This window comes from Momordica charantia (genome assembly GCF_013281855.1).
Source record: "Momordica charantia cultivar OHB3-1 chromosome 9 unlocalized genomic scaffold, Mcharantia_2.0 BLBB01000009.1, whole genome shotgun sequence".
NCBI classification, from domain to species: domain Eukaryota; kingdom Viridiplantae; phylum Streptophyta; class Magnoliopsida; order Cucurbitales; family Cucurbitaceae; genus Momordica; species Momordica charantia.
This window is the reverse complement of record NW_028275167.1, coordinates 3,946,437-3,970,217: the sequence shown is the minus strand read 5'-3', so window position 1 is coordinate 3,970,217 and position 23,781 is coordinate 3,946,437. Positions and strand designations below refer to the sequence as shown.

General features: G+C 32.0%; 2 protein-coding genes, 1 long non-coding RNA gene and 2 pseudogenes across 3 annotated transcripts; 4 read left to right on the top strand and 1 right to left on the bottom strand.

Moving 5' to 3' along the window:
* Positions 1-1,913: 1,913 nt before the first annotated feature.
* Positions 1,914-4,260, bottom strand: LOC111019437 (uncharacterized). The gene is made up of 3 exons (XR_002602546.2): positions 4,114-4,260; positions 3,052-3,259; positions 1,914-2,105 (listed from the first exon to the last, which is right to left on the bottom strand). It is a non-coding gene; the product is annotated as an uncharacterized LOC111019437 (long non-coding RNA).
* A 1,744-nt stretch (positions 4,261-6,004) lies between these two features.
* LOC148208852 (arabinogalactan protein 23 pseudogene) lies at positions 6,005-6,469 on the top strand (annotated as a pseudogene).
* Positions 6,470-8,232: 1,763 nt separating this feature from the next.
* On the top strand, positions 8,233-9,371 carry LOC111015297 (uncharacterized). The gene has a single exon (XM_022290287.2). The coding sequence runs from the start codon at positions 8,320-8,322 to the stop codon at positions 9,196-9,198; it is 879 nt and encodes a 292-aa protein (XP_022145979.1). The 5' UTR covers positions 8,233-8,319; the 3' UTR covers positions 9,199-9,371.
* A 3,484-nt stretch (positions 9,372-12,855) lies between these two features.
* LOC111021745 (zinc finger A20 and AN1 domain-containing stress-associated protein 8-like) lies at positions 12,856-14,034 on the top strand (annotated as a pseudogene).
* A 3,102-nt stretch (positions 14,035-17,136) lies between these two features.
* SAP5 (A20/AN1-like zinc finger family protein) lies at positions 17,137-18,228 on the top strand. Its single transcript, XM_022292838.2, has one exon. The coding sequence runs from the start codon at positions 17,292-17,294 to the stop codon at positions 17,769-17,771; it is 480 nt and encodes a 159-aa protein (XP_022148530.1). The 5' UTR covers positions 17,137-17,291; the 3' UTR covers positions 17,772-18,228.
* Positions 18,229-23,781: the final 5,553 nt, after the last annotated feature.

Sequence of the window (23,781 nt, the reverse complement as noted above, 5' to 3'; positions counted from 1 at the left end):
TTCTCACTTATAAGAAACATTTTTAAATAATGTATAAATTTTAAAAACAATAAAATCAAGTTTCTTGTTAATGTTAGTAATCGTATAAAAACATAAATATATATATATATATATATATATATATATGTATTTTATTTTAAAATGCATAATAAAACGAATAAATAAATACAACATAAAAATCTGAATATTTAATTTGAAGAAATAAAATCCATATAAATATCCTTTTTTTTCTATTCTAAAATTTTAGAGAATAAAAAATAAGAAATTGTTAGCAAATTATTCTTTTGTTCATTTTTTCAATAAAAGTAAAAGAGAGACCAGGAATCTTCATGTAATAGAAGTTCTATTTTTTTTAAAATTAAAAAAGAGGAAACAAAAACAAAAACTAGAAAAACGTTGGATTAAAATTTTCTTGTTTCTTGTTTCCATTTTCAATTTATTTCAAAATATAAATAAAAACATTCTTTTGTCATTCTTAAATTTGTGGTATTATGGCTCATGCAATGCTATTTTTCTTTATTAAAAAAAGAAAATAAAATAAGAAACAGACCAAACCGACTCTTAAGGACTAAAATAAAATTCAAAACCTTTAAAAATCAGCAACGTACCCCCCATTGAGTTGTCTTTTTTCTTATTTTTTTTTAATTGAGTTCTTAATTTTAATAATATAAAATAAACCAGTCATTTGCTCTTCCTATGGAAATTTGACACATAACGAAAAAGACACGATTTTCTCTAAGATTAATAATTAATTAACAAAATGAGTCCAATCAGCTAGTGCAAATTTTCAATTTTCAATTTTCTTCTTGTATTTTTATAATATCTTAAAGAAAGAGCATTAGTAAATTATATAAACAAGATTAACTTAATATTTCACTATTATTGAAAGAAAATAGGAGACATAACACAGCTGTTATAAAATAAGTATAATAAAGTTATAAGAGATACGATATAAAAACGTTGAAAGATATATATTTTTCGGTGTTTACTACTTTTTAATTTGTGCGAAAATAGCAAAATTGAAGGTACAACCCATGTCCAAATAAAATAAAAATCCCATATACTAATAATATATCTGATATTATTTGTGTGTGTTATTTATATTTTTTAGGCTAAATATCCGTTTTTATAACCTAAATTAATTTGTAATATACAATGATATAAAAAATACACTTTTGGTCTCTATTTAGTCTGTAAATTTCAAAATAAACATATTTTATTCTTAAAGTTTTAGTTCTAAACGGTCCTTTGACCGGTGGCTTCCCATCCTTCTTCTATTCCTCTCCTATCTCCCACCAAGAACCGACCATTTTTTCTTTTTAAGTGAAATATTAGGAGGGGCGAAAAAATATTATATGAAACTATTTATTTTTTACACTCTAAAAAGAACTTGAAAGTTTTTTTGTGCTGGCGAGTGGTAAGGGAGGTATTTTTCATACAGAAAAAAAAAGAGGAGGAAATATTCATAAAATCACACTAATAATAATAATGATAATGATGATAAATCATACAACAAATACTTTTCACAAAAAGTTACAGACTAATCATGAACAAATAAACCTAAAGATAGAGATTATAGCATCTCCTTTTATTTTTCTATCAAATAAATTAAAGATCAATATCTAAATAAAAACGTGAGAAATTCCACGAGTATATATATATCTCTGTGTGTAGAGAATCATTCGAGAGCGAAACGATGGACGGCGATTTAGGGCTTCAAAATGGCAGGGAGAGAGAGGAAGAAGGAAGCGCAGAGCAGAGCCATGGAGGCGGCGGCAGGCAGAGCCGCCGCTCCTCTGTCGAGCTGCGGAGCCGGAGCCGGCGCCGGTGATTCCTGTGCGGAGGCGACGGCGAAGAGGATCGCAGCGACGGCGAGGAATAGCACGGCGAACATCTTGGAAGGGCCGGAGATCGCCATTGAAGATGGATTGAAGAAATGGAGAGCGAGAGAGAGGAAGCTTTATAGAAGAATCTGTGATGTCTGATACTGAAACGGTGAAATTAGGGCGTCTCTTGCGGAGCTTATTTATAGAGTGGGCCTGAAGCCGCGTGGACCCCACTGGAATTTTGAATCCAATTACGCGGTGACAAGTGGCGTGGGGAAGCTAGCCACGTGGAGGAAAAAAAATGTTAAAATTACATGAAATAGATTTAACTAATAAATTCCGACATTTTCAAGTTGCTTTGAATGCATTTCTAAATTTTCAGATTTATATTTAATAAAGATCATTCTCAACCTGAGCTTACCTCAAGTGTAATTGACACTTATATCTGATTAAAAAGTCAAAAGTTCAAATCATACTAAAATGAAGAAATAAAATATTGAGAATTCTTAAAGTTTATTAAAGAAATAAATAAAAAATTTATGACAAATATTTTAAAATATAAAGACTAAATAAACTAATCTATTAGAAAATTGTTGAAGTATATAAAAACTAAATAGCCTCACATATTGTAAATAACGTAGTTAGAAAGGAAGAAAGAAGTTTTGAGTTGAAGAAGGAAACGGGGAAAGGCGAAAGGCGGTGGCGGGACAGGACAGGCTGGGGAGTTGTAGTTGGTTCAACAAAACAGGCGAAACGGCTAAGTGTTGTTTTTCACATTTCTTTTCTTTGACTTCAAATTCTCTTCATTTCTATTTTCATATTTTGCTTTTCACACTCTACATTTGGGTTCATTGTTGGCCTAATTCGCCCATGTCCTAAAAAAAAAAGAAAAATCAAATATTGTCTCAACAAATTTTTCGGGGAATTATACTAAAGAATCTAAGGAAAAAATATTAATTAAATTAAAATTTAAATAAGAAAATCATAATTGAAAATTATACTAAAATACAAAATTTAAACAATAAAATCATTATCAAAATGATACTAAAACATCTTAAGATGGAAACAAATAGATTAACACAGTGAACACGTGAACAATATGGTGAAAAAACAAATACGGTGAACACAAAAGAATAAATATGGTGAAAAAGAATAAATATGGTGAACACAAAGGAACAAATACGGTGAACAATAAAGTATTTTTGTGAACATTTAAACACTCTACCTCAGAACCAAAAAGTTCTCTCTTCTATCTCTGTCACTCTGCCGCCTGTCGCCCCACTTGCAAGTTACAACCACTCGTTGCTTTGCCCCACTTGATTTTTGTCTCCCTTGCAATACTTTCCGTCTCCTCCCTTTCTTCCTAACTTTGATCGCTAGCTATCGTCTTCTCGTCTCCCTCAACGTGCTTGTCTACTTAGTGAATTTTGTCTCTACATATATATATCAAGTAAGTTTATAACAAGATTGTCGATGGAAAAAAAAATTAGAATCAATGAGAGATAGAATCTCGGAAGATAAGTTGAGATATTTTACTTTTAAAAATAATAACCATATAGACAGGTTAAAATGGTCAAAATAAAAAAAAAAATAGAAATTGACATTTTTCATTGTTAAAAATCATTTGATCATTTTTTAAAATTGGGTAACAAATATAGACACCTAGTGTAAATTCTCAAACAAATATTACTTTTATTTTAAAATTGGCTCGTAAAATTTTAACTATCTCGACCAATGTAAAAGTTTCTTATAGAACTGATGAATCTCTAGAAACTCCATACACAGAGCCTGTAATCTTATAGATCAAATCCTGCTTTTATTCCAATTTCCAACTATTGGTAACAAAGAGGCAGTAAGTTAAGTTACCTCTTCGGCAAATTTTGTTCCCCTAATTGAATCCTGTTCAAAGTTAACTAAAGACTTCTTAAACAGCTAAAGTAAGGACACAAGATCTGTTCCAAAGATAGCAATCATACAAAACCAAAAGAATAACTACAGCGACAAGTAAATGTTGCAGGAGAGAGCTCAATATTCTGCTAATTTCGGCTTGGTTTCTATTAGATGAACTCGAACAATCAGAATCAAACAATTCAAACTGATACAAACAGAAGAGACGAAAGAATAAAGTTAACAATTCAGATTGGCAACACATTGTCGAAGTATTTGTTTCAGCATTGGCTCAATTGAACAGTAATCGGGGAGATGAAAGGACACGGAGAATATACGAAATGCGACGAACTTCAAGTACATAATGTGGCGGTGGATGATTGGAAAATGGAAGAATTACCTTCTTTAGATTTCTCTTTGATGGAAGAGGACTGAGATTTGGAGGAGAATGTGTAGAGCCGCTGACGAGAAACCTAGCAGGTCTGTGGCTGAGTTGCATGGCGGAAAAATGAAATTGTGAATTTCTCTCGAGAAGCTTGGTGGGGAAGCTGGGATTTATCCGGCGCGCACGCTTTGTTGTGCTTACAGTGGACCCTCGCCTCTTATTAATGGGCTTCCGTTTCGGCCCAAAATCCGTTTTTCCTCTGGGCTGTCAACCTTTCTTTTCGGCCTCAGTTTTTATTGGATAAGTAACAATATTAGAATTCAAATTATATAAATAAATTCATGTTCAAGATTTTGTCTTAAAAACTTTACAAATTTACCCTCTCAAATATATATTTAATAAACACAAAAAAATTAAAAATCTGGTAGGGTGTACGACCAAACCAATGAAATTGATCCAATTGAAAAATCGATATTGTTTATTATTATTTTTATTCGAAATACTAAGTTTAAAATTAAATTTGGAATACTAAATACCAACCAAGGAACTAAAAATTAATGAGGTAAATGCGGTTCATGATGGTTTCTATTTTTATTTTTCAAATTTTGATTTCGATTTCAAGGCATAATCAAATATCTTATTGCATGCAGGTACGAAATCATGCGGAAGAAGTGTGAAATTTAATGAACGTCGAGTATCAAATTGCTTCGGTTATCAAGTAAGTTCTATACCTTCATTGTTAATACCAATGTAACTCTATTGATTAGATATTTGTATTCTCCATTGTGATTTCAATTTTTAATTTTACAATATTAATTTTTTGAAATAACCTATTTTTATTAGTGTTTTAATCTCTTTTTACTAGCAATATCGTTACGGTGGCTTTGAAAAAGTATGGTCCACTTTAAACTAGACTGAGATAAAAATTTATCATTCATCCGTAGGATTAATATATATAATCTATTTAAGATTAGTAACCTTCTTAAACAATTGAAGATGAAATCTTCATCCTTGCAATTATAATGTATAATAAAAAGAAGTTTAAATACTATTTTTGTTTTTTTTCAAGTGGTTCACGTTTTTCGAAGTACTTTCAAGTTTTTTTCATTTTAGTATCTATATTTAAAAAAAAACAATCATTTCAGCATGTTCAATTTTATTCCATCATAATTAAATAAATTACAATCTTAACAAGAGATAGACTAATCTACGGTCTATGAAAATAATTATAGTTATTTTATTTGCAATAATGAAATATTTCAAATAATAATTTTAAAAATTTACATGAAATAAAACGATAAAATACATACACATTTTCTGCCTATGACATTTCTCTCACTAAATTTCTTGAAATTTAGTTGTACAGTCGTGTTAAAGAATTTTCATTACAATTTAAAATAAACATTAAATTGGTCACTTAAAAAACTACATAGACTAAAATAGACGTTTTGAAATTACGTAGATTAAAATGAACAAAAGTTACAAATAAATGAACTAAAATGAACGTTTAAAAAAGTACCAGATCAAAATAACAATAATTGAAAGTAACGAAATAAAAAAAAAATTAAATTACTATATTCAAACTGTTTCTATGGTTCACTATATGTATTAATCCATGTTATTCCAACATTATGACTGGCATAACTCAACAAAAGACCTTAATAATTGTTGGTGAGATTCAAATTTCCATACTCAAAATCATAATCCCATATTATATATGTAATGTATATGATAAACTCGTAATATTTTAAATATATTTTCCCAAAAAGATCGAAAAAAAAGGCCACAAGAGTCGCTCAAAACCAGTTATTTCCGGATAATTAAATTTAACAAAACAAATGAAAAAAAAAAAGGAAAAAAAACCTCCAAAAATAGCATCGATTTTCAGCTATAAAATCCCACCGTGTTCCCCATTGTTCCTCAGGCAGCAATCTGAGATTGAAGGCTTCTTCGGTTCGATTTCTCTCATCTGAATCCTAATCGGAAGTGAGTTTTCAGCCGGAGAACGCCTCCGCAATGGAAATGAAGAAGATCGCCTGCGCCGTCCTCTTCGCCGCCGCTTCCGTCGGCGCTGCCGTGGCCGCCGATGCGTCACTCTCCCCCACCGCCGCGCCGGCACCCACCAGCGCCGCCTCCGCTGCTCTCCCCGCCCTCGGATCGCTCCTCGGCGCCTCCCTCGTCGCCTACCTCTTCAACTGAACACCAATCTGAGCAGCGCCGCGCCGGAGGGAAATTCAGATTTCAGATTTAAATTTGTGTTTCCTTTTTATGCGATTTGGTTTGTTCAGTAGAAGGACGATGTGATTGAAAAAATAAAAGGATTTGGATCCGTTATATTAGAAATATTGTTTATAAAATTACGTATTTTGTATTTTGTATTTTGCTTCTGCTTTTTATTATTTTTTATGCTTATTAGGTATTACTCTACTCTCGGCTCTTTTGAATTGCTTAAATATATATATATTTTTAAGAAAACGTATAAATTAAAGATAAAATTTTATGAGTATTGCCATATTTTTTAGAATTTGTATTCCTGATTGTTGAAAAGTGTTTAATAGTTCGGTATCAACCCCAATTTAATTTTGGCTAATTTTAAGAACAGTGTTATTAAAAAAATTAAATTACAAAAATTTAAATAATGTAGACTTTAGTAGAATGAAAAAAAAAAATGTAGATGAAATAAAAATTTTCAAAACCAAGGTAGTCAGGAAAATTATTGACAAATACGGATAATTTTTATTTAAATCAATATTATTATGACCTGTGTAATTTATATATTTTACTAGCCTTTTCTTTTATTTGATCAATTACTGTCCCAGTTCTGGTAGAGAAAAGTTGTCTTCAGCTAAGGTTATCTAAATAACCTGCTTCAAACTAAATCAAATTATCAAACACTTTTATTGGATAATTTAACTTTAAAATCAAAATATTTCCACATTATATTTACTAAGATTTATAAAATAATTTTGAAAACAAATCTCACTAAATTTTCGAAAACAGATTTTTTTTTATATAAAAAAATTGAAAAATAGATTTAAAGAATACATTATTAGGGAAAAAAAATCCAACTTTCGAACACTAAATTAAAAATTCTAAAAATGAAAATTATGCATAGATCATAAATGTAGCCAATAATTATGATTTCACTGTCCTATTTTTGAAAATAATTGTTAAACTACATTATTTTTTTTAACAAATATATTTAAAAAATCTGTCTAATTTAGTTTTCTAGATATACTTTTAAAAAGGAAAAAATGTCTTTTCTTAAAGTAAGTAATTAATTTTGCTGTCTAATTAAGTTTTTGTTTTAATATGTCTAATTAAATTTATATCACTAAAGATATATTTTTATTAAATTTAAATTTATAATCCCAAACTCAGATACATCTTATAATTTTTTATCGCTATATTCAATTTTTTTTTCGTTAACTTATTCATTAACAAAATCGCAAAAAATCACTAAGTTAATAAAAATCAAGATTCTCAAATCCCAATACTTAAACAATTATACTAAAACTTGCAAATTTAAGGGAAAAAAAAAGCCAACTCTAATGTAGGCTTTTGTCTGAATCCTATCCATTATTTCATATGTTTTCTAACTAATTTAACATAATATTTTTTTTAACAAATTTTCAAATCAACATCTATCAATAGTAAAGTTTGTGACACATATGAAAATTACAACAACAAGGACTAATTGATACACATTGTCAATCTGTGGTTTAAAATTGATATTTTTCGATTATATATATATCTGTATTTCCTAAATTCAAACTCAACATTTATTTTATTTTAAATTTTTTAGTTCAATGATGTGTAGACATGAGAATTCGAACATTCATATTTTGTCGTGTTACATATCTTAACGCAAGGGAAAAAAAGGCTTTGATGACTAAATTTATAATTAAACCTAAAATTAGAAGTATTTATGTTAATAAATTGAAAAAAAAGGTAAATTACAAAAATACTAATAATGAATTTTGTCATTTGTTTAAAAAATACAAGTTTCTACCTCTTTCGACCTTTTAAAAATACCCTTCGTAGTACCAAAAAAATTGAACAATGATAATTAACAAAGGTAAAGTTCAGGATTATTTATTTATTTATTTTTAGGAATTAAGACTTAAAAAATCTTGATTCTTCATTTCTTCGTTCGTCCGACTGGAAAAGTCTCTCTCTCTCTCTCTCTCTCTCTAAAAGGGCCTAATCAAGAAACGAAAAATGGCCGCCATTGTTACGCGAAGGTTAAGCTCCAAATTTCTCAGACCGCTTCCATCTTCGTCTTCTTCCACATTTCCCATCTCCCAAAACCCTATCGAAACCTTTCCCCACATCTCTTCTCCACGTTTTAATCGACGAACATTTACAAACCCTTCTATTGGCCTCTTCAATTCCCGCACAGCTTCTGAAAATCCCTCCCTCAACACTGCCCGATCTTGCTGCAGATCCACCGATTTCAATCCCAGCTCCATTACCAAAGTAATCGCTCCCAATTTTACAGCGCCGATTCAGAGTAAGAGCCCTAATTTTGATTTTCGGGTTCGGGGCACAACCGGGTCGGATACTTGTTCGATTCCGATTCCGAGAAACCCTAATTTGAACTATCAGAAATATGGATTTTCTTCAACCTCGGAGAACGAGAACGCGCAGAAACCGGCCGAATTGATGCACCAAGACATCGAAGGGCCCACTGTGGAGCGCGATCTGTCGGCGCTGGCCGGCGAAACCAGAGGAGTTCTCGAAGGGATGATGAAGAACGTGTACAGCTTAAGCAAAGCCATGGCGGTTCTAGGTCTGGTTCAACTCGGGATCGGGGGTTGGATTTCGTACGCCACTCGCGGATCCCCGATTACAGAGGTTTCGATCCAGAGCTTCGTGGCGTTCGGGTTTCCTTTCTCGTTGGCGTTCATTCTGCGGCAGTCACTGAAGCCGATGCTGTTCTTCAAGAAAATGGAAGAACAAGGTAGGTTGCAGATTCTAACTCTGACTCTTCAGATTGCTAAGAATTTGAATGTCCTGTTTGTTCGAGTGCGAAGCGTTTCTTTGTTGTGCATAACGGGATTGTCTGTTGGAGTTTTGTTTGCCTTGATTTCGAGATGAATTCGATTTTTGTTTCGTATGATCATTTGCATTTTCTCAGGAGCTAATTTAATTTTCCTGGAAAATTTAGGATTTTCCATGGAAATTTGTGTTGGGTTTTTGTAGGGATGTTAAGCCTGTTGGGTCAGAACTCAGCTCAATTGTTTGAAATGCAAATAATTGTTGATAGATGATCCACATAATCTTGAACTTTTAGCTTTGCAATTTGAATCCATTTCATTTTTTGTTTTAAAGATTTCTTACCATTTCTTTGCTATGTACACATGAATCTTTGATCCATTTTTTAAAACAAAGCAGGGTTTTTAGTCTTAATTTTTCAAAATAAAAAATAAAAATTATCAAAATGGACCTTATTAGTAGTTAGTAATGTAGATTTTGGCTCATCTACTTTCAAAAAGTGGTCATTTTAGTCATTTAATTTTATTCTTAATCTATTTTTTATATCACAATTTAAACACGATACTAAAATCAATATATTTCTTCACATGTAAACATTACTTTATACTAAAAAGTAAAAGTTATCGTTAGGTGTAAACTATGGGTTAAAATTTTATAAAGAGGTAAAATAATCGTTTTTTAAAAGTATTGGGACTAAAATGAACATTTTCAATATACAATGGGTTACACTAAGTACGAGGCTGAATACTTTCAATCAAACTAGTATTTTAGAAACATATATAAAATTAAAGGTGAGGTTATGAGATTTAATTTATTATTTCAAATTTAAAATGTTCATTTTACAAATTAGGACTAAAAAGTTATATAGGTAGATTTCAAATGTTAGCGAATTTTAAATAAATTAAGTTTATGATAATGTAAAGGAGTTGTTTTATACATGATAATTCATGTGAAAGTTTTCAGGTAAAAAAAAATTCTGATCGCAACAATTGAATTTAGCATGATTTCATAAAATTTTAAAATAAATTATTTGTTTAACGTTGCCATATTTTAACTAAGTAATAAATTAAGATTAAAAGTCTACATTTGTTTCTTTTTTTTTTAGGCTTCAAACAAATTTTTTTAAAATATGTTTATTTTAAATTATTCTTATTCCAAATAAGATGATAAATTTAAAATTATACTAGAGTAATCTAACAAGAGAGAGATAAATAACGGTGAAAATAATCTCTTCATTCATTTCAAAATAATGAAATTTCACCTATTTATAGACAGGAAGAAAGCCACTTCAATCAACAAATTTCACCTATTTAAACACGAGGAAAAACTACCTTAATCAATAAAATGTTAACTATAAATAATTCAATAACAACATAATTATCCATTCTTCTCTCGGAAAAAAAAAACTTATAAAAGAGGAAGATAGAAATAAATGTAAAAATAATCTATTCACTAATTGCCGAATAATGCAATTTCACCTATTTATACATAAAGAACCAAACTACTTTAATCAACAAAATAGTGATGGTGTATCTAATAAAAAAACATTTATCGTATTTCAAATCACATATTTAAAAATATTGTTGGGCTCCAAAGAGGAGTTAAAGAAATATATAATTTTTTTAAATTTTCAAACCATATAATTTATAAATGCATTAGTTTTTATTTTCAAAATGAATGGTTTAATTTCATTCTCAAGAGGTTGGAATAAACCAAGTTTTGGATTTGAAATAAAAGAAAAAAGGGAGGTGAATTATAGGACTACAAAACAGAAAAAGCAAACTCATGTCCAAGTTAATGAATTTCGAGGTGTTTTTTAGACGAACAATCATAGGTACCTGAACACGAAGACTACTTTCCTATTTATCAATAAGTGGTATCCACTTTAGTAGTTATCAAACTTTAGTGCGGAACATATTACGTTCCGTAATGGTAGAAAGATAGTTGATATCGATTTAATTAGGGAGATCTCTACTCGATTTTGTCTATCATCGAAGTTCTACGTAGGATTCCTCGAACTTCTGTTACAATATATTATTTCTCGAACTCTCTCAATCCTCTCTTATTCATGGAAGGCCCTCGTGAGATCCAACATGGAAAGCGATTTATTTTCTAAAAAAAAAACACACGCGCGCGCGCACCATGAACATGAAAATCATCCTTTCAAATTTCACTATTAAATAAAAGAACAAAAATATCACTTTCCACGTGTCGATGGCAGAGCAAGAAATCACATGGGAAAGAGTAGAAACGGAACACGTAAGCCCCATTCCGAAAATGATCGCCTACAACCAGACCCAGATGAAACCGCCACTATCTTCATTCCCATTGGGTCAGACTCCTCTCCTTCTATTGAATTCTTCCCGTCTCCCCCACTAAAGACGCTCCACGTATGGCCAATAACAATTCGAAACGTCCTTTTTTCTTTTTTGTTTTCGTTTTTCTTGGCCCACACCCCACCTCCATGGCCCTATAAATTGGGAGCTCCATCGTTGGGACTTGGCTTTTCCTTTAAACCTTCGAAACCCCATCTCCTTTCTCCTCGTTGTAGGGTTAGTTCTCCCATTTCTTCTTCACTAATTTTCCTTTCAATTTTACTCGATTTCTTCTTTTTCAAACGGTTTTTCTGTCTTTTGATTTGCTTATTTATGTGTTTTCGTGTTGATTTTCCAGTGAAGGGGGGGAGCGAGCGAAGAATCGTATCATCTCGCTGGGAATTTTATGGTTTTTTATTCTCGTCGGTACGCAGCGGCCGGACTGAGTTCCCCTCCCACACCCAACAACGAACAGGTTAGAGATTCCTTTCTCTTTCTCGTAATTGGTTTCTGTGTTTTCGATTTTGGTCGTAATTGTTTCTGGAGAAACCGATTCTGTTTCTTAATGTGTAGATTATGTTGTCTGGTGGTTAATCCCAGTGGTATTTTTCTCTGTTTTGTTGAAATTTCTAATAAAACTTGTCATGATGCCTCTTGGTCGATGCTTTGCTTTTCTGAAGTTTTCAGACAATACTAGAATAATTTTGCATGTCTATTTTTGTCATGTTGAGGATTTTTGCTTATCGGCCTCCAATTATTTGTTATGTTTTGATTATTCTGCACATCCTCTCCCTTCTTTTTGCTCATGTAATGAACTAATTTGTTTTCTTAACTGGCCTAGCTGTGATTAGCCTCAAAGTTTTGTTTTAACTTTAAGCCTTTAAAGTAGAGTTCTGTTTTAGAATATAACTGAAGGTATTTGGCACCGGCAAGTCTGTGCATAATTGGACTTGGATATTGCTATTCTTTGAAAAAGAATTTGAGAGGCAATAAGATGAGACTAGTTTGTTCTTCTCAGTTACCTTAGGATCCTGATTTTGTAAGGTAATTCATGACTTCGTGTTATGAATTTTCTCATCTCATGAGAGCCTTACTGGAACTTCAAGTGGACTGAGATAATTACTCAGTTGGGTTTAGCTGCGCTTATTATGGACAAGTATTTTCATTGCATTCTCTCTTATTTGTCCCTTGCAGTTTTTGTATCTCTGTAACCTCATTTCTATCAGGGATGCCCTTTGAATCCAATATTTGTTGGGTTGGCGAGACTGAGTTTGAAAGTTTTTTACACTATTTGTTGACCTTTCTTTCATTCACCATATTCGGCTGTGGTTCTTTAATTCTCAAGCATTCTTAGTTTTTTAATACTTAATAGTTCAATATTTTCCCAGTCATATGAATGGTTTGTGTAAAGCACTTAGTAGTTAATAACTTAATACTTCATATAATGGATGGGAGTCTGGGTAACGCAAGAAGTGTAGATGTTCCATTTTCGTACGGAATTGCAATAGGTGCTGCATGATTAGCCCAATGAGAGAATAAAATTTTGAGAGTGGAGGACGGAATTAGAGATGTAAATTGAACTCGTGTGAATTGAAGTCAGTCGATTCGGTGGTACTCTTTTTTTCTGTAAATTACGTGTAACTATGCTAATCATGTTCTGTTTCTCGAGAGTTCTACTGTTGCCTGTTGGAAGTTCTCCTTTTCTTGTGGTGGGATGGTTTGGCTGCAGATAACGAATCAATAAGAGCCATGATTGGCTTGAAAGTTTCAATTTGTGTATTGTATCTATAAACTGATAGATCACTATATACAGGAAAGGTGAATAATAGAGCATAAAGAGACAGGATGCCAAGCTCCTCCAGAAGCTCCCAAGCTTTGTGCAAACAACTGTGGATTTTTTGGAAGTGCTGCAACTATGAACTTGTGTTCAAAGTGCCACAAGGATTTCATCATGAAACAAGAACAGGCTAAGCTCGCAGCATCCTCGATCGGAAACATCGTGAATGGAGGACCAAATGACCATGGCAAGAAGCCCATTGTCACAGCTCCAACTAAGCTCGAATCCAAACCAGCCGTATCATCCATCATTCCAGCTCAGGCACCTTGTACCTCTTTGAATGCGAGCAGCAGCAGCGTGGAGAAGGTGAAAAATAGCCCAAGCAGGTGCAGCACCTGCAGGAAACGTGTAGGTCTAACAGGGTTCAACTGTCGATGTGGAAGCCTCTTCTGTGCAGTCCATCGCTACTCTGACAAACACGACTGCCCTTTTGATTACCAAGCCGTTGGTCGGGAGGCAATCGCAAAAGCCAACCCTGTGGTGAAGGCTGAAAAGCTGGACAAAATATGAACACGAAGATGAAGAGAACACGAATCCAAAAGTTGAGGTGCGGCACCAACTTTTCTAATGTGTGTTGAATGAATCTATGGTGTTTTTCATTTTGCTTGATGTTTTTGGTAAAAGGGGTTGTGCGCTAAGGTTTGTTAGACATGTTTGTCACCTGGTAGAGGATAAATCCGATGGAAAATGGTGTCTCACTGTGATCATCGTAGGTTATGTGTTTGTAACCAGTCCGCCGTGTATGGATTATGCTACGGTTAAATTTATGCTGGTTGATTTTGCCTATTGCTTGGTTGAGCTTTAGCTGGTGAAAACATTGATTAAAATTTGAGTGATATTGTGAAAATTCTAAATTTGATGATTGTTGTAACATTTTAATGATTCCGGAACCAACCGCAGTAAAAACTGTGTGGGAAGAAGACAATAAATAATTGGGTGAGGGTTGAGCATGAGCTGGGTAAACAGTGGGTGATATTTAATTAAGTTGAATAACGACATGTCGTAATGGGATGTCGGAGGACGGGTGACGACATGGGGGGGACAGGATTGGGAGGGGGAAGAGCGGGCAAGTGGGTCAGTTGGAGAAAGCGGCAGGCGGGGGGGAAGAATGTGTTCAGGGCAGCGGCGGTCAGATTTGGCGGCTTAATAAAGGTTGAAAAACAAAACGCTGTGTTTTGTGTACAAGTTCTTCTCCTTCTCATCTCCCAAAGCTCACCGTTTCATGTGAATGTAGTCCCATTATGTTCCCTCTCCCTCCCTCCCACTTGCCCTTTTCCTTTCCTTTCACATTTTCCAATTTTTGTCTCTCCAAAATCAACTTGATGTCAAGTTGATTTTTTTTCTCCCTTAAATCACAACATTTAATTCCTATTTTAGTTTTATGGACAAAAAAGAACGGCCCGAATCGATTCGAAGATGTTTTGTTTGTACATGAATCGGGTCGGGTCTTTTCAAATGCTAAACGTAACAATTCAAAACCCAAAACACGAACATGGAAGATGAAGACGCTGGGTTGTCGTTGCACATCAATCGGCGGGTTGGCATTGCCTATCAGTCGCAAAAGAGGATGCCGACAACGAATAAAAAAAGGAAGGAAATAGGATGAAGGGACAAAACCCTTGAATCCTTGATCTTGTTTGGTTAAAATCGAATCCACTCTACCCACCTCTAGTTAAGGTCGGATTGGTTTGATTTTTTACACACCTAGTTTTAACTTGGTCACTATCGCTCATTGGTTTATTTCAATTTAGCTCTTGTGATTTTAGAAATTACAGTTTAGTTTCTTTAATTTGGTCAAACTTCTGAAACTGAAGATGTCCATATTACGAATCATGATCGAGATCAGTTGGACAATTTAATTGTTTCTTTTTTTTTTTTCTTTTAACATAACAAAATTGATCAAACGTAAATTCACATAATTTTATCATTGTGAAGTAAGATACAAGTGAACTATGATTGAAGGTATTTCATCTCAAATTTAGAGACGACTTTGAATTTTCGACGAATATTATTTTCATTATTTGTAGAAGCCTTATCCGTTTTATTATTCATTATTTATCTCTACTTTTATAATGGGTTCACGATTCTAATTTTGATGTGAAAACAAACTCGATTTTCGTATATCAAATATTGATGCAAATCACACGCAACATATTCTCATTCCACAAAATTTTTTTTATTACTTCAATGGACCTTTTTTGAGTTCTACTTTATTTTCCAATATTGTTAAGAATTTGAGGAACTATCAACTATCTATATATTGCTTGACTTGGGAACTACCTATACAACTTAGGACACAATTCATTATTAAAAGAAAAGGCATATAATGGCTTGAGAAGACTAATTCCATGGTACCTTTTAAAGCTTTTTTTGTGATTTTTGTCTTTGTTAGGCAACTTAAAAAGATAAAAAGCTTAATTTAACAGTAACTTCGCATGAGAAAAATAAATTAAAAAAAAAACAAAATGAGAAAAGAAAATTTTCAAAGTGATTCGAGTCCTTTCATTTACATCATTGTCCCCCACAGCTACTTTAGGTGTGCATATTTTACTTTTCAACTTATTGACTTGTTGATTCGAATGGCTTTGAATTTTTATAAATATATTGCTTTAATGCTAGCCTAATATACATATATGTTTAAATTATTTTTCTTTTAATTATAAGAGCTTAAATTATAGTAAAAGTTTTAAGTAATGATATGTGAGTTTATTGGTGTTCCTTGATTATTTCAACATGTGTTACGAATGGATTTTTGTAAGTTTTATGATATAGTTGCGGATTTCACGGGGAAGATATACAAGAACTAGCAATATAGTTCACTTGAGGTTAGAGTGGATTGTCCTCGTGATGAAAATAAGTTATCAAATGAAAAAAAGTAATATTAATTTGGATAATATCAAGCAACATGGATAAATTTCCTTATTTAAAATTTACTTAATGTGGTTAGATATTTTACCAACCCAAGCATAATTAAATTGGTTGAAATATCTATCTACGATCAAAAGGTTGTGAGTTAGAATTTTCACTCCTAGTAGAATACTTTACTCAGTTAATTTGATTTTAGTTTCATCCATTGGAATTTAAAACGTACATAAGCGCTAATCATTTGAAATTATTAATTTCACTACTTAGTTTAAACTAGATTTATAAAACTATTGCATTTTCCAACCTGGAAAGAAAAAGAAAATGGTAATTTCTTGAGCACGCATGTAAACCTAATTAATTTCAGAACAATAGAAGAAAAAGCTAATAATAAAAGGTAAAATAAAGAAAGAAAAATGAGAGTTTGCCCAAAAAGAATGTTGTAAAACAAGTTTGTCCTGTCCTAAGCAACTATTTACTCCATATCCTTTGATTCATAATGATTTAGTTTTATACTTTCAAATTGGTTCAAATTTAATCTAAAATATAACAATTTAGTATTTATAATTTAAAATTTATAATCAAAGCAAACCTAGTTCAACGATAATTTCAACCGAAGTTCAATTTCACACCCCATATATGATACTAAAAAAGAATTCAAAATTGGTAACTATTAAGTCCCTACTATTTTTTATAATAAAAATTAAACCATTCAATTAAAATTTTTAACTAAACTGTTAGAAATCTAAAGTATAAGGATTAAATCGTACAAAATAATAATGAGAAATGAAAGGGAGGAAATGAGAAAGAAAAAGTAAGAAATGAAAGAAAATAATAATGATCCATTCAAGGGATAATGTTCCAAAAGAAGAAACTTGGCGAAGCGTAATTTGGCGAGTTACCATAATGACGAGGAAGGACACGTCAGAGGGGTAAATAGGAAAAAGTAGTGAGGGCATTTTGGTAAAGTAGGCGAAAGAAAAATGTTCGATACGCGTCTCTATGAGGCCCATATGCCATCGCCATTACCGACCTTCAATCCCTTCATATTCATCTCCCGTTCCCCGTTTCTCTCTCATCCTCTCGAAAAACCCAACCCCGAATTCTCCTCCTTCTCCTTCTCCTTCTCATCATCTCTCTCTCTCTCTCTCTCTCTCTCTTGAGGATCTGATCGGAACGATATGGCTCAGAGAACCGAGAAGGAGGAGACCGAGTTCAAAGTCCCGGAGACCATCGCCCTCTGCGTCAATAACTGCGGCCTCACCGGCAATCCGGCCACCAACAACATGTGTCAGAACTGCTTCAACGCTACCACGCCGGCCGCCGCCACCATGGCGATTAAATTTTCTGGCGACAAAAGTCCGAGATCTACCGCGTCTCACTCGCCGGAGAAATTTCGGTTTATTTCCGAGTCTAGGAGGAGCACGACGTCCGATCGTCCGAGGCTCGACGAATCGGCCAAGCGCGAGGTGAATCGGTGCTCCGGATGTAGAAAACGCGTCGGTTTGACCGGATTCAGGTGCCGATGCGGCGATTTGTTCTGCGCGGAGCACCGGTATTCAGATCGTCACGATTGCAGCTTCGATTACAAGGCCGCAGGGCGCGAGGCCATCGCCAGGGAGAATCCGGTGGTGAAAGCGGCTAAAATCGTTAGAGTTTAATACGTAGATTCGGAAAAAAAAAAGTAAGAAAATCCGAAGATGATGAAATCTGTGAAAACTCTGGGCTGATTGTTGAAATTTTCTTGTGGAGTATTGTATTGAGGATCACTTCCTCGAAATTTCCTCTCTCGATCTTTAGGAGAGAGAAGCATGAGAGAAGGAGCAAAATCCTTGATGAAGATGATGATGATCGTTCGTTGTGTTTTCTCGGATAATTATTGTTCCTATTTGATTTTTTTTCCTTTTTTTTCACCTTTTTTGTTCCTCTTCTTTTCTTTCGGTTTGTTGGAAAAAAGAAAAAGAGAAGAATATCGCGACCTATGAAGATGTTGGTGTTCTTCGTTGATTCTTACTTTCGTTTTGCTTTGAAAATGCTAATGGCATGTGTTGTAAATTCGATCAAAATCTCGGGATTTTATTGGCAGTTGAAAGTTGAACCATTCTAGTTTCTGTAGCACCGGAAAATGTCGCATTCGGATTGGGAAGGGTGTATTTATTATTGTTGTGTTTCAACTTTTCGTGAGATATCGTAATTCTTATTTAATTTGGCTTTCAAAATATCGGCCACCGGAGAATCTTTAAATGGCGATGTGGACAGTTGCGTAAGCGTAACCCACTTTCCTTCTGAACTAATTCATCCTGCGAGAATTTTAAAGTCTCGCCGCTGTCTCTCCATCTCACCTTTAAATTTAGTACTAAATATTTATTGACGTATTCATATTTTCGTTATATTTTTAATGTCTTTACTTGAGTTGATTTTGATTTATGTTATTTTTAAAAAATGATCCATTTAGTTATTCTTTTGCAAATTTTTACACAAATTTTATACATAATTTAAAATTTTAAATACAAATTTATAGCTATATTTCGTTGAGTAAAATATGATTAGGGATGTTCATTTTTCCCATAGACTAAATTCTCCATGGGACGAAGGTGGGGAAAGTTTTTTCCCTGGCACCTAAATGAAGATAGGGATGGGGATCCCCGTTCTCCGTCTCGTCTCGCATTTTTTTAATATATTTTATATACTAAAAAATATTGTTATTCTTTCTGTACTTAGATATACTTATAAAATCATATTATTGTCTACCCATCAAATATATAGAAGAGGATTAGACCATGTAAATAAAGTTTTTATCTTTGAAAATTAATTAATTAATTAGAAATTTTCTTAAGAAAAAATTTTAATTGAAAAATAATTTTAAAGTAAAAGAATAAACGGGAAAAAATCTCCATGGGGAACACGATCTCCATGAATTCCCTGTGGGAAGTCCCACCTCGATCCTCGCAAAATTTCATGGGGAATCTCGTGGGGATGGAGAATTAAATGGAGGGCGGGATGAGACGGGAACAGAGAAGCTTGCCCCACCTCAACATCCCTAAATATGAAGCTAAAATTAGAATTTGGAAGAAATGAGACAACATTAAGAATGAAGGACCAAAATAGGAAATACAATAATAAAAATGAACAAAAATTAAAAGTACGAATACTAAAATAAAAGTTTCATCAAAATAAACGTTTTGAAATTACACGATTAAAATGATCCAAAATAAAAGTATGGAGACTGAAATGGTATTAAACCTATTGTATACGACCAAAATGCAGGAATTAGAAACTCCAAAAATAGGTGGAAGAAATATAAAAATATATCTAAATCATCTAAAATTTTGATTAGTATTAGTTAAATTGTCGATTTAATTTCATTGGTTGAGCTTAGTTTTAGTTTTATTTCTTTCCCGCTAAAAAAATATCCTCATGATTTGGTTATTTTCACAATTTATCCCTTTTTTTTCTAAGAAATATTCAAAAGTTAATTAGGAGGACTTTTTTCAAAATTTTCGAGTGGGTAAAAACAATTTAGGTATAGTTTTGTTTTTTTGTTTTTTTTTTATGTTTATTCAAATTATAAGGGCAAAGTATATTAACCAAATTTGAAATTAAATACAAATTATATCAAATGCAGTATGAATGTTATTATAAAGTTGTATGCGTGCGTTCAATTAGGCAGGAAGCAAATTGACTTTCCCGACTCCATCCGCATCTTGGCTAAGAACGATATTTTGGTTTAAGTTTTAGCGTTTTTGAATATATATAAATATTTATAACTTAAGTTAAGAAGTATGAGTTATTTGTTTATTAATTTGAATTTATTAAGTTTTTATTTATTTTAGTTCAACCAGAGAAATTCGTCCGATTTTTTAATCAGTGATATATGTTTAGTTTAACAATGTTCAAGTTTTTATTTTCGATCTTATTTATGGAGTTTCATTTGTATCTTCATTTCAATATAATTCATTTGATGATTTTCATTTGATTACGATAGATTTATGATGATACAAATCAAATATTTTGTGAATTTGTCTTAACTGTTTTTTTTTTTTTGCAATGATAAATATATTAAAGTCTTAATTATCCCCTCTCCATAGTATTGAAGATTTCATGTAATAGAATAATTTGTTCATGATAATGAAATTTATCCAATATAACAGATTAATAATATTAAAAAATAATTAAAATTAGAGTAACAAATTAAATAGTTAAATATTCCATGTGTTTACCATGTCATCGTCAAACAATTACATTAATATTCTAAAAATATATTCTCATTCTATTTTTCGCATATACCAAAAACTTGCCATTTTAATTTCATAAAAGAGATCGACAATGAAATATTATTCATTTTTCTTTCTCTAGTATCCAAGTTGGGATCACGAAGATACAATTTTACAAATTTATTCTAATTTAGATCTCCTTTCAATTTTGAATATTTTGAAGTGAAAGAAAATACATACATGTCATTTTTCTAGAAGAATAATTAGATTTAGGTAATATTCTTGACCATCCATTCAATTAATTAAAATTGTTAAATTTAGCCCATGAACTATTTTTAATCTTGTTTGACCAAGGTAATATTTTATAATGCAAAAGAACAAGTAATTTATTAATATTAAAAAAGTAACTTATTATCACACCATAGGATAATTATTGTAATTATTCTATATTAATGTCCCATCAATTATCAAAATTTATTTTTCATTTTTGACATGATCATCAAGTTTATTCAATCAACTTAAACAACATATGTTAAATGATTGAAGGTTTTCTATATTTGCTTGATTCGATTTCGTTTGATTTTCATTTACCAACTTGAGTATGCCTACAACAAGAAAAATAAGAAAGATTGAATGTTAGAATCTTAAGTTTTATTTGGTGGCTGTTTTCGATATTAATTTTTTAATTTATGCTTAAATTGATATATTAATTTGACATTAGGTCAAAAAATTGAAGCCAACCACGTCTCATATCGATAATTAACCATAATGATGATTAAAATCATAATAAATATATAAGATAATTAACAATAGTTTTTTAAAAAATATATATATAAAGCTGAAGAACTAAAAAAAAAAAAGCTGAAAATGACAACTAAATCTATAATTTAGATCAAAACGATATACTAAAAAAGAATAAATAGTAATAATAATAGTGGGTCCCACCTGTCAGTGCTGGGACTTTTGGATGCGATGAAAAGCTGTGCGAAAAATTGGTAGGATGGTTGGACCCACCTGTAATATTCAATCACTTACCAACACGTCACCAAACGAACGATGCGAATTTACCAAACACCCCTCCCTCTTTTTTGCCCTTTATTGTTATGTCGGTTTTTTTTAATTTATTATTTTATTTTGATCTTAAAAGCACTTATTTTAGTTCTTAAATTTAAAACAATATTTTAATTATTATTTTTTTAAAAATATTTTAATTCTCATTATTAGTCTACGTCTAATTGTTTAATGTACAGTAAGAGACATATAATGGAGCTGAATAAGTTAAGATGTGAATGAGATGAAAAATACGTATTATTTTTTAAAGATTTGAACAGCTAAATGATATTTTAAAATTTAAAAATCAAAAGTAGTTGTTTATTAAAATTATTGCACCAGGAAAATAAATAATGTATGCACTTTCAGCGGCAAGGTATGGGCCGTCGATAAAATAATGGATTCGAGATTTCGAGTTATCTACTTACTCCACAGATAAATATTATACACACACAAAAAAAAAAAGGAAAAAAGGAATATTATACGCACAAAACCTTATAATTAAATTAATTAAGAGCTGGACAGTCCAATAATTTCCATTATTCTAGGTTTGGATATTGTATTTATTTTCTGTTGGTTAGCAATCATTATGAAAATTTATACTTTTATTTCCCATAAATAACTCATTCAAATATTGTTAGTTCTACCTATTTTATTGGTCATTGTACTAAATATTTACCTTTGGGAGTTTGAATCCCCCCAATAGGTTAGTACTAAAAAAAAGAAATTCTGATTCCAATTGATTTTTATTCCGATTCTTAATCATTATCCTTTAAAAAAAAAATTCCAAGAAACTATTTCTTGGCCCTTATATAATATTTAATATAAACTTAGATTCCACACTTTTTCAAATTCAATTAAGATGTTTAGATGAAGTAGGTTGAGAGTGTGAATCCTTATTGGAGTATTATACTCTACAAACAATAGGTAGAATGTAAAACAAAAAACTTACACTATATATGATCATATAATTACTGCATAAAAATATAAAGGTTTACTATTTTGAGTTAAGTAGTCTCAAACGTTTGACTTCTCATTTTAGTTCTTCTACTTTTGAAATGTTCATTTCGGCCGGTTCATTTCCTTTTTTTCATCTTATTTATTTTAATCAAGATTTTAGCATGTCATTCCACTCACTAAATCTTTTGAAATTTAACCTTAAATTTACACCGAAGAGTTTTCATTCTCCATAAAGTTTGTGTTAAAATTTTACCAATAGAAATTAAAATGGTTATTTATTAAAAGTAGACCTTTTAAAACTAAAGTGAACAAAGATCGGAAATAGAGGAATCAAATTTTAAAAGTAAATAAACTAAAAGTATTTAAAATGTATATACACACACAAGTTACAAAAATAAAGAAGACTTTGATTTATTATTTTTTTTTTTTGCATTATCCAAGATTTTGGATATTTCTCACATCTTTTATTACTTCTTGATGTGTAAAAGTTATCAAAATTTTGGTATGAGTTGAGTGAGAGATCCCTCAACGTCTCGAGAGATTTAAATTTGGTGTGGTTTGTATGTCTTTATAATTGGTTGCGGTTCCCCACCAAAGCCTAGTAATACGAGTAATTAAGGATGGGAGAGGGTCTTGTGATAAAAGAGTAGTCCTCGACTGACCATAATAATTAGAACACGAGCCAAGCAAAAATTGATGAAATACTTTATCATCGAAACGTCGTTTTTCATGTAGTTTTCCAACCGACAAGTACACTTTCTACGGTCGCAAGAAATCAGAAGTTCATGTTTATCTAACTCATCCAACAAGACATACAATTTATTAAAGTAGACAGCAATTGACATATTTTTGCTATGTTCACAACGACTAATATCTCCCTTAAGTTGGTAAATATGAGGATCGTTCATAATGGAGAATAGTTCATTCAAATAATCCCATAACAGCTTGGCATCATTATAATTAGATAGCATAGAACCTACCTCAGGATCGATTGTATCCATGTACCATGAAACTAGCATATAATGAATCATGACCCAATCATCATTTATCCAAGACGGAACGACCTTAGTGATAGTTCCATTAAGAATAACCAAATTTTCGTCGAGACGAAAAGACAACTCGAATTGCATGAGACCATTTGTCAAAATTATCAACTTTAGACGAATTGGAGTAATGAAATCACCAAGACGTTCTAGTGGCCCTAGGTAAAACGGCGAATTTGTATCAATCTTCGTGGCAACTCCTAATAGAGTTTTTGCAACTGAAGTTTTGTCGTCCTCTGCTATGATGAACCCAACCAAAAAAACAATGCCAGAAAGAAACGTAAAAGGAAGAGCTACTTCTGTGCCGAACCGAACGAGCCACCGGACCGAACCGCCAGAGTGAACCCAACCGTTAAAATTGAACCAGACCGAACCCGAACGTGAACCGGACGGAACCAGATGCT

Excerpts from the sequence above, each read along its gene's own strand:
- SAP5 (XM_022292838.2), top strand. The coding sequence starts at position 17,292 with ATGGCTCAGAGAACCGAGAAGGAGGAGACCGAGTTCAAAGTCCCGGAG.
- LOC111015297 (XM_022290287.2), top strand. The coding sequence starts at position 8,320 with ATGGCCGCCATTGTTACGCGAAGGTTAAGCTCCAAATTTCTCAGACCG.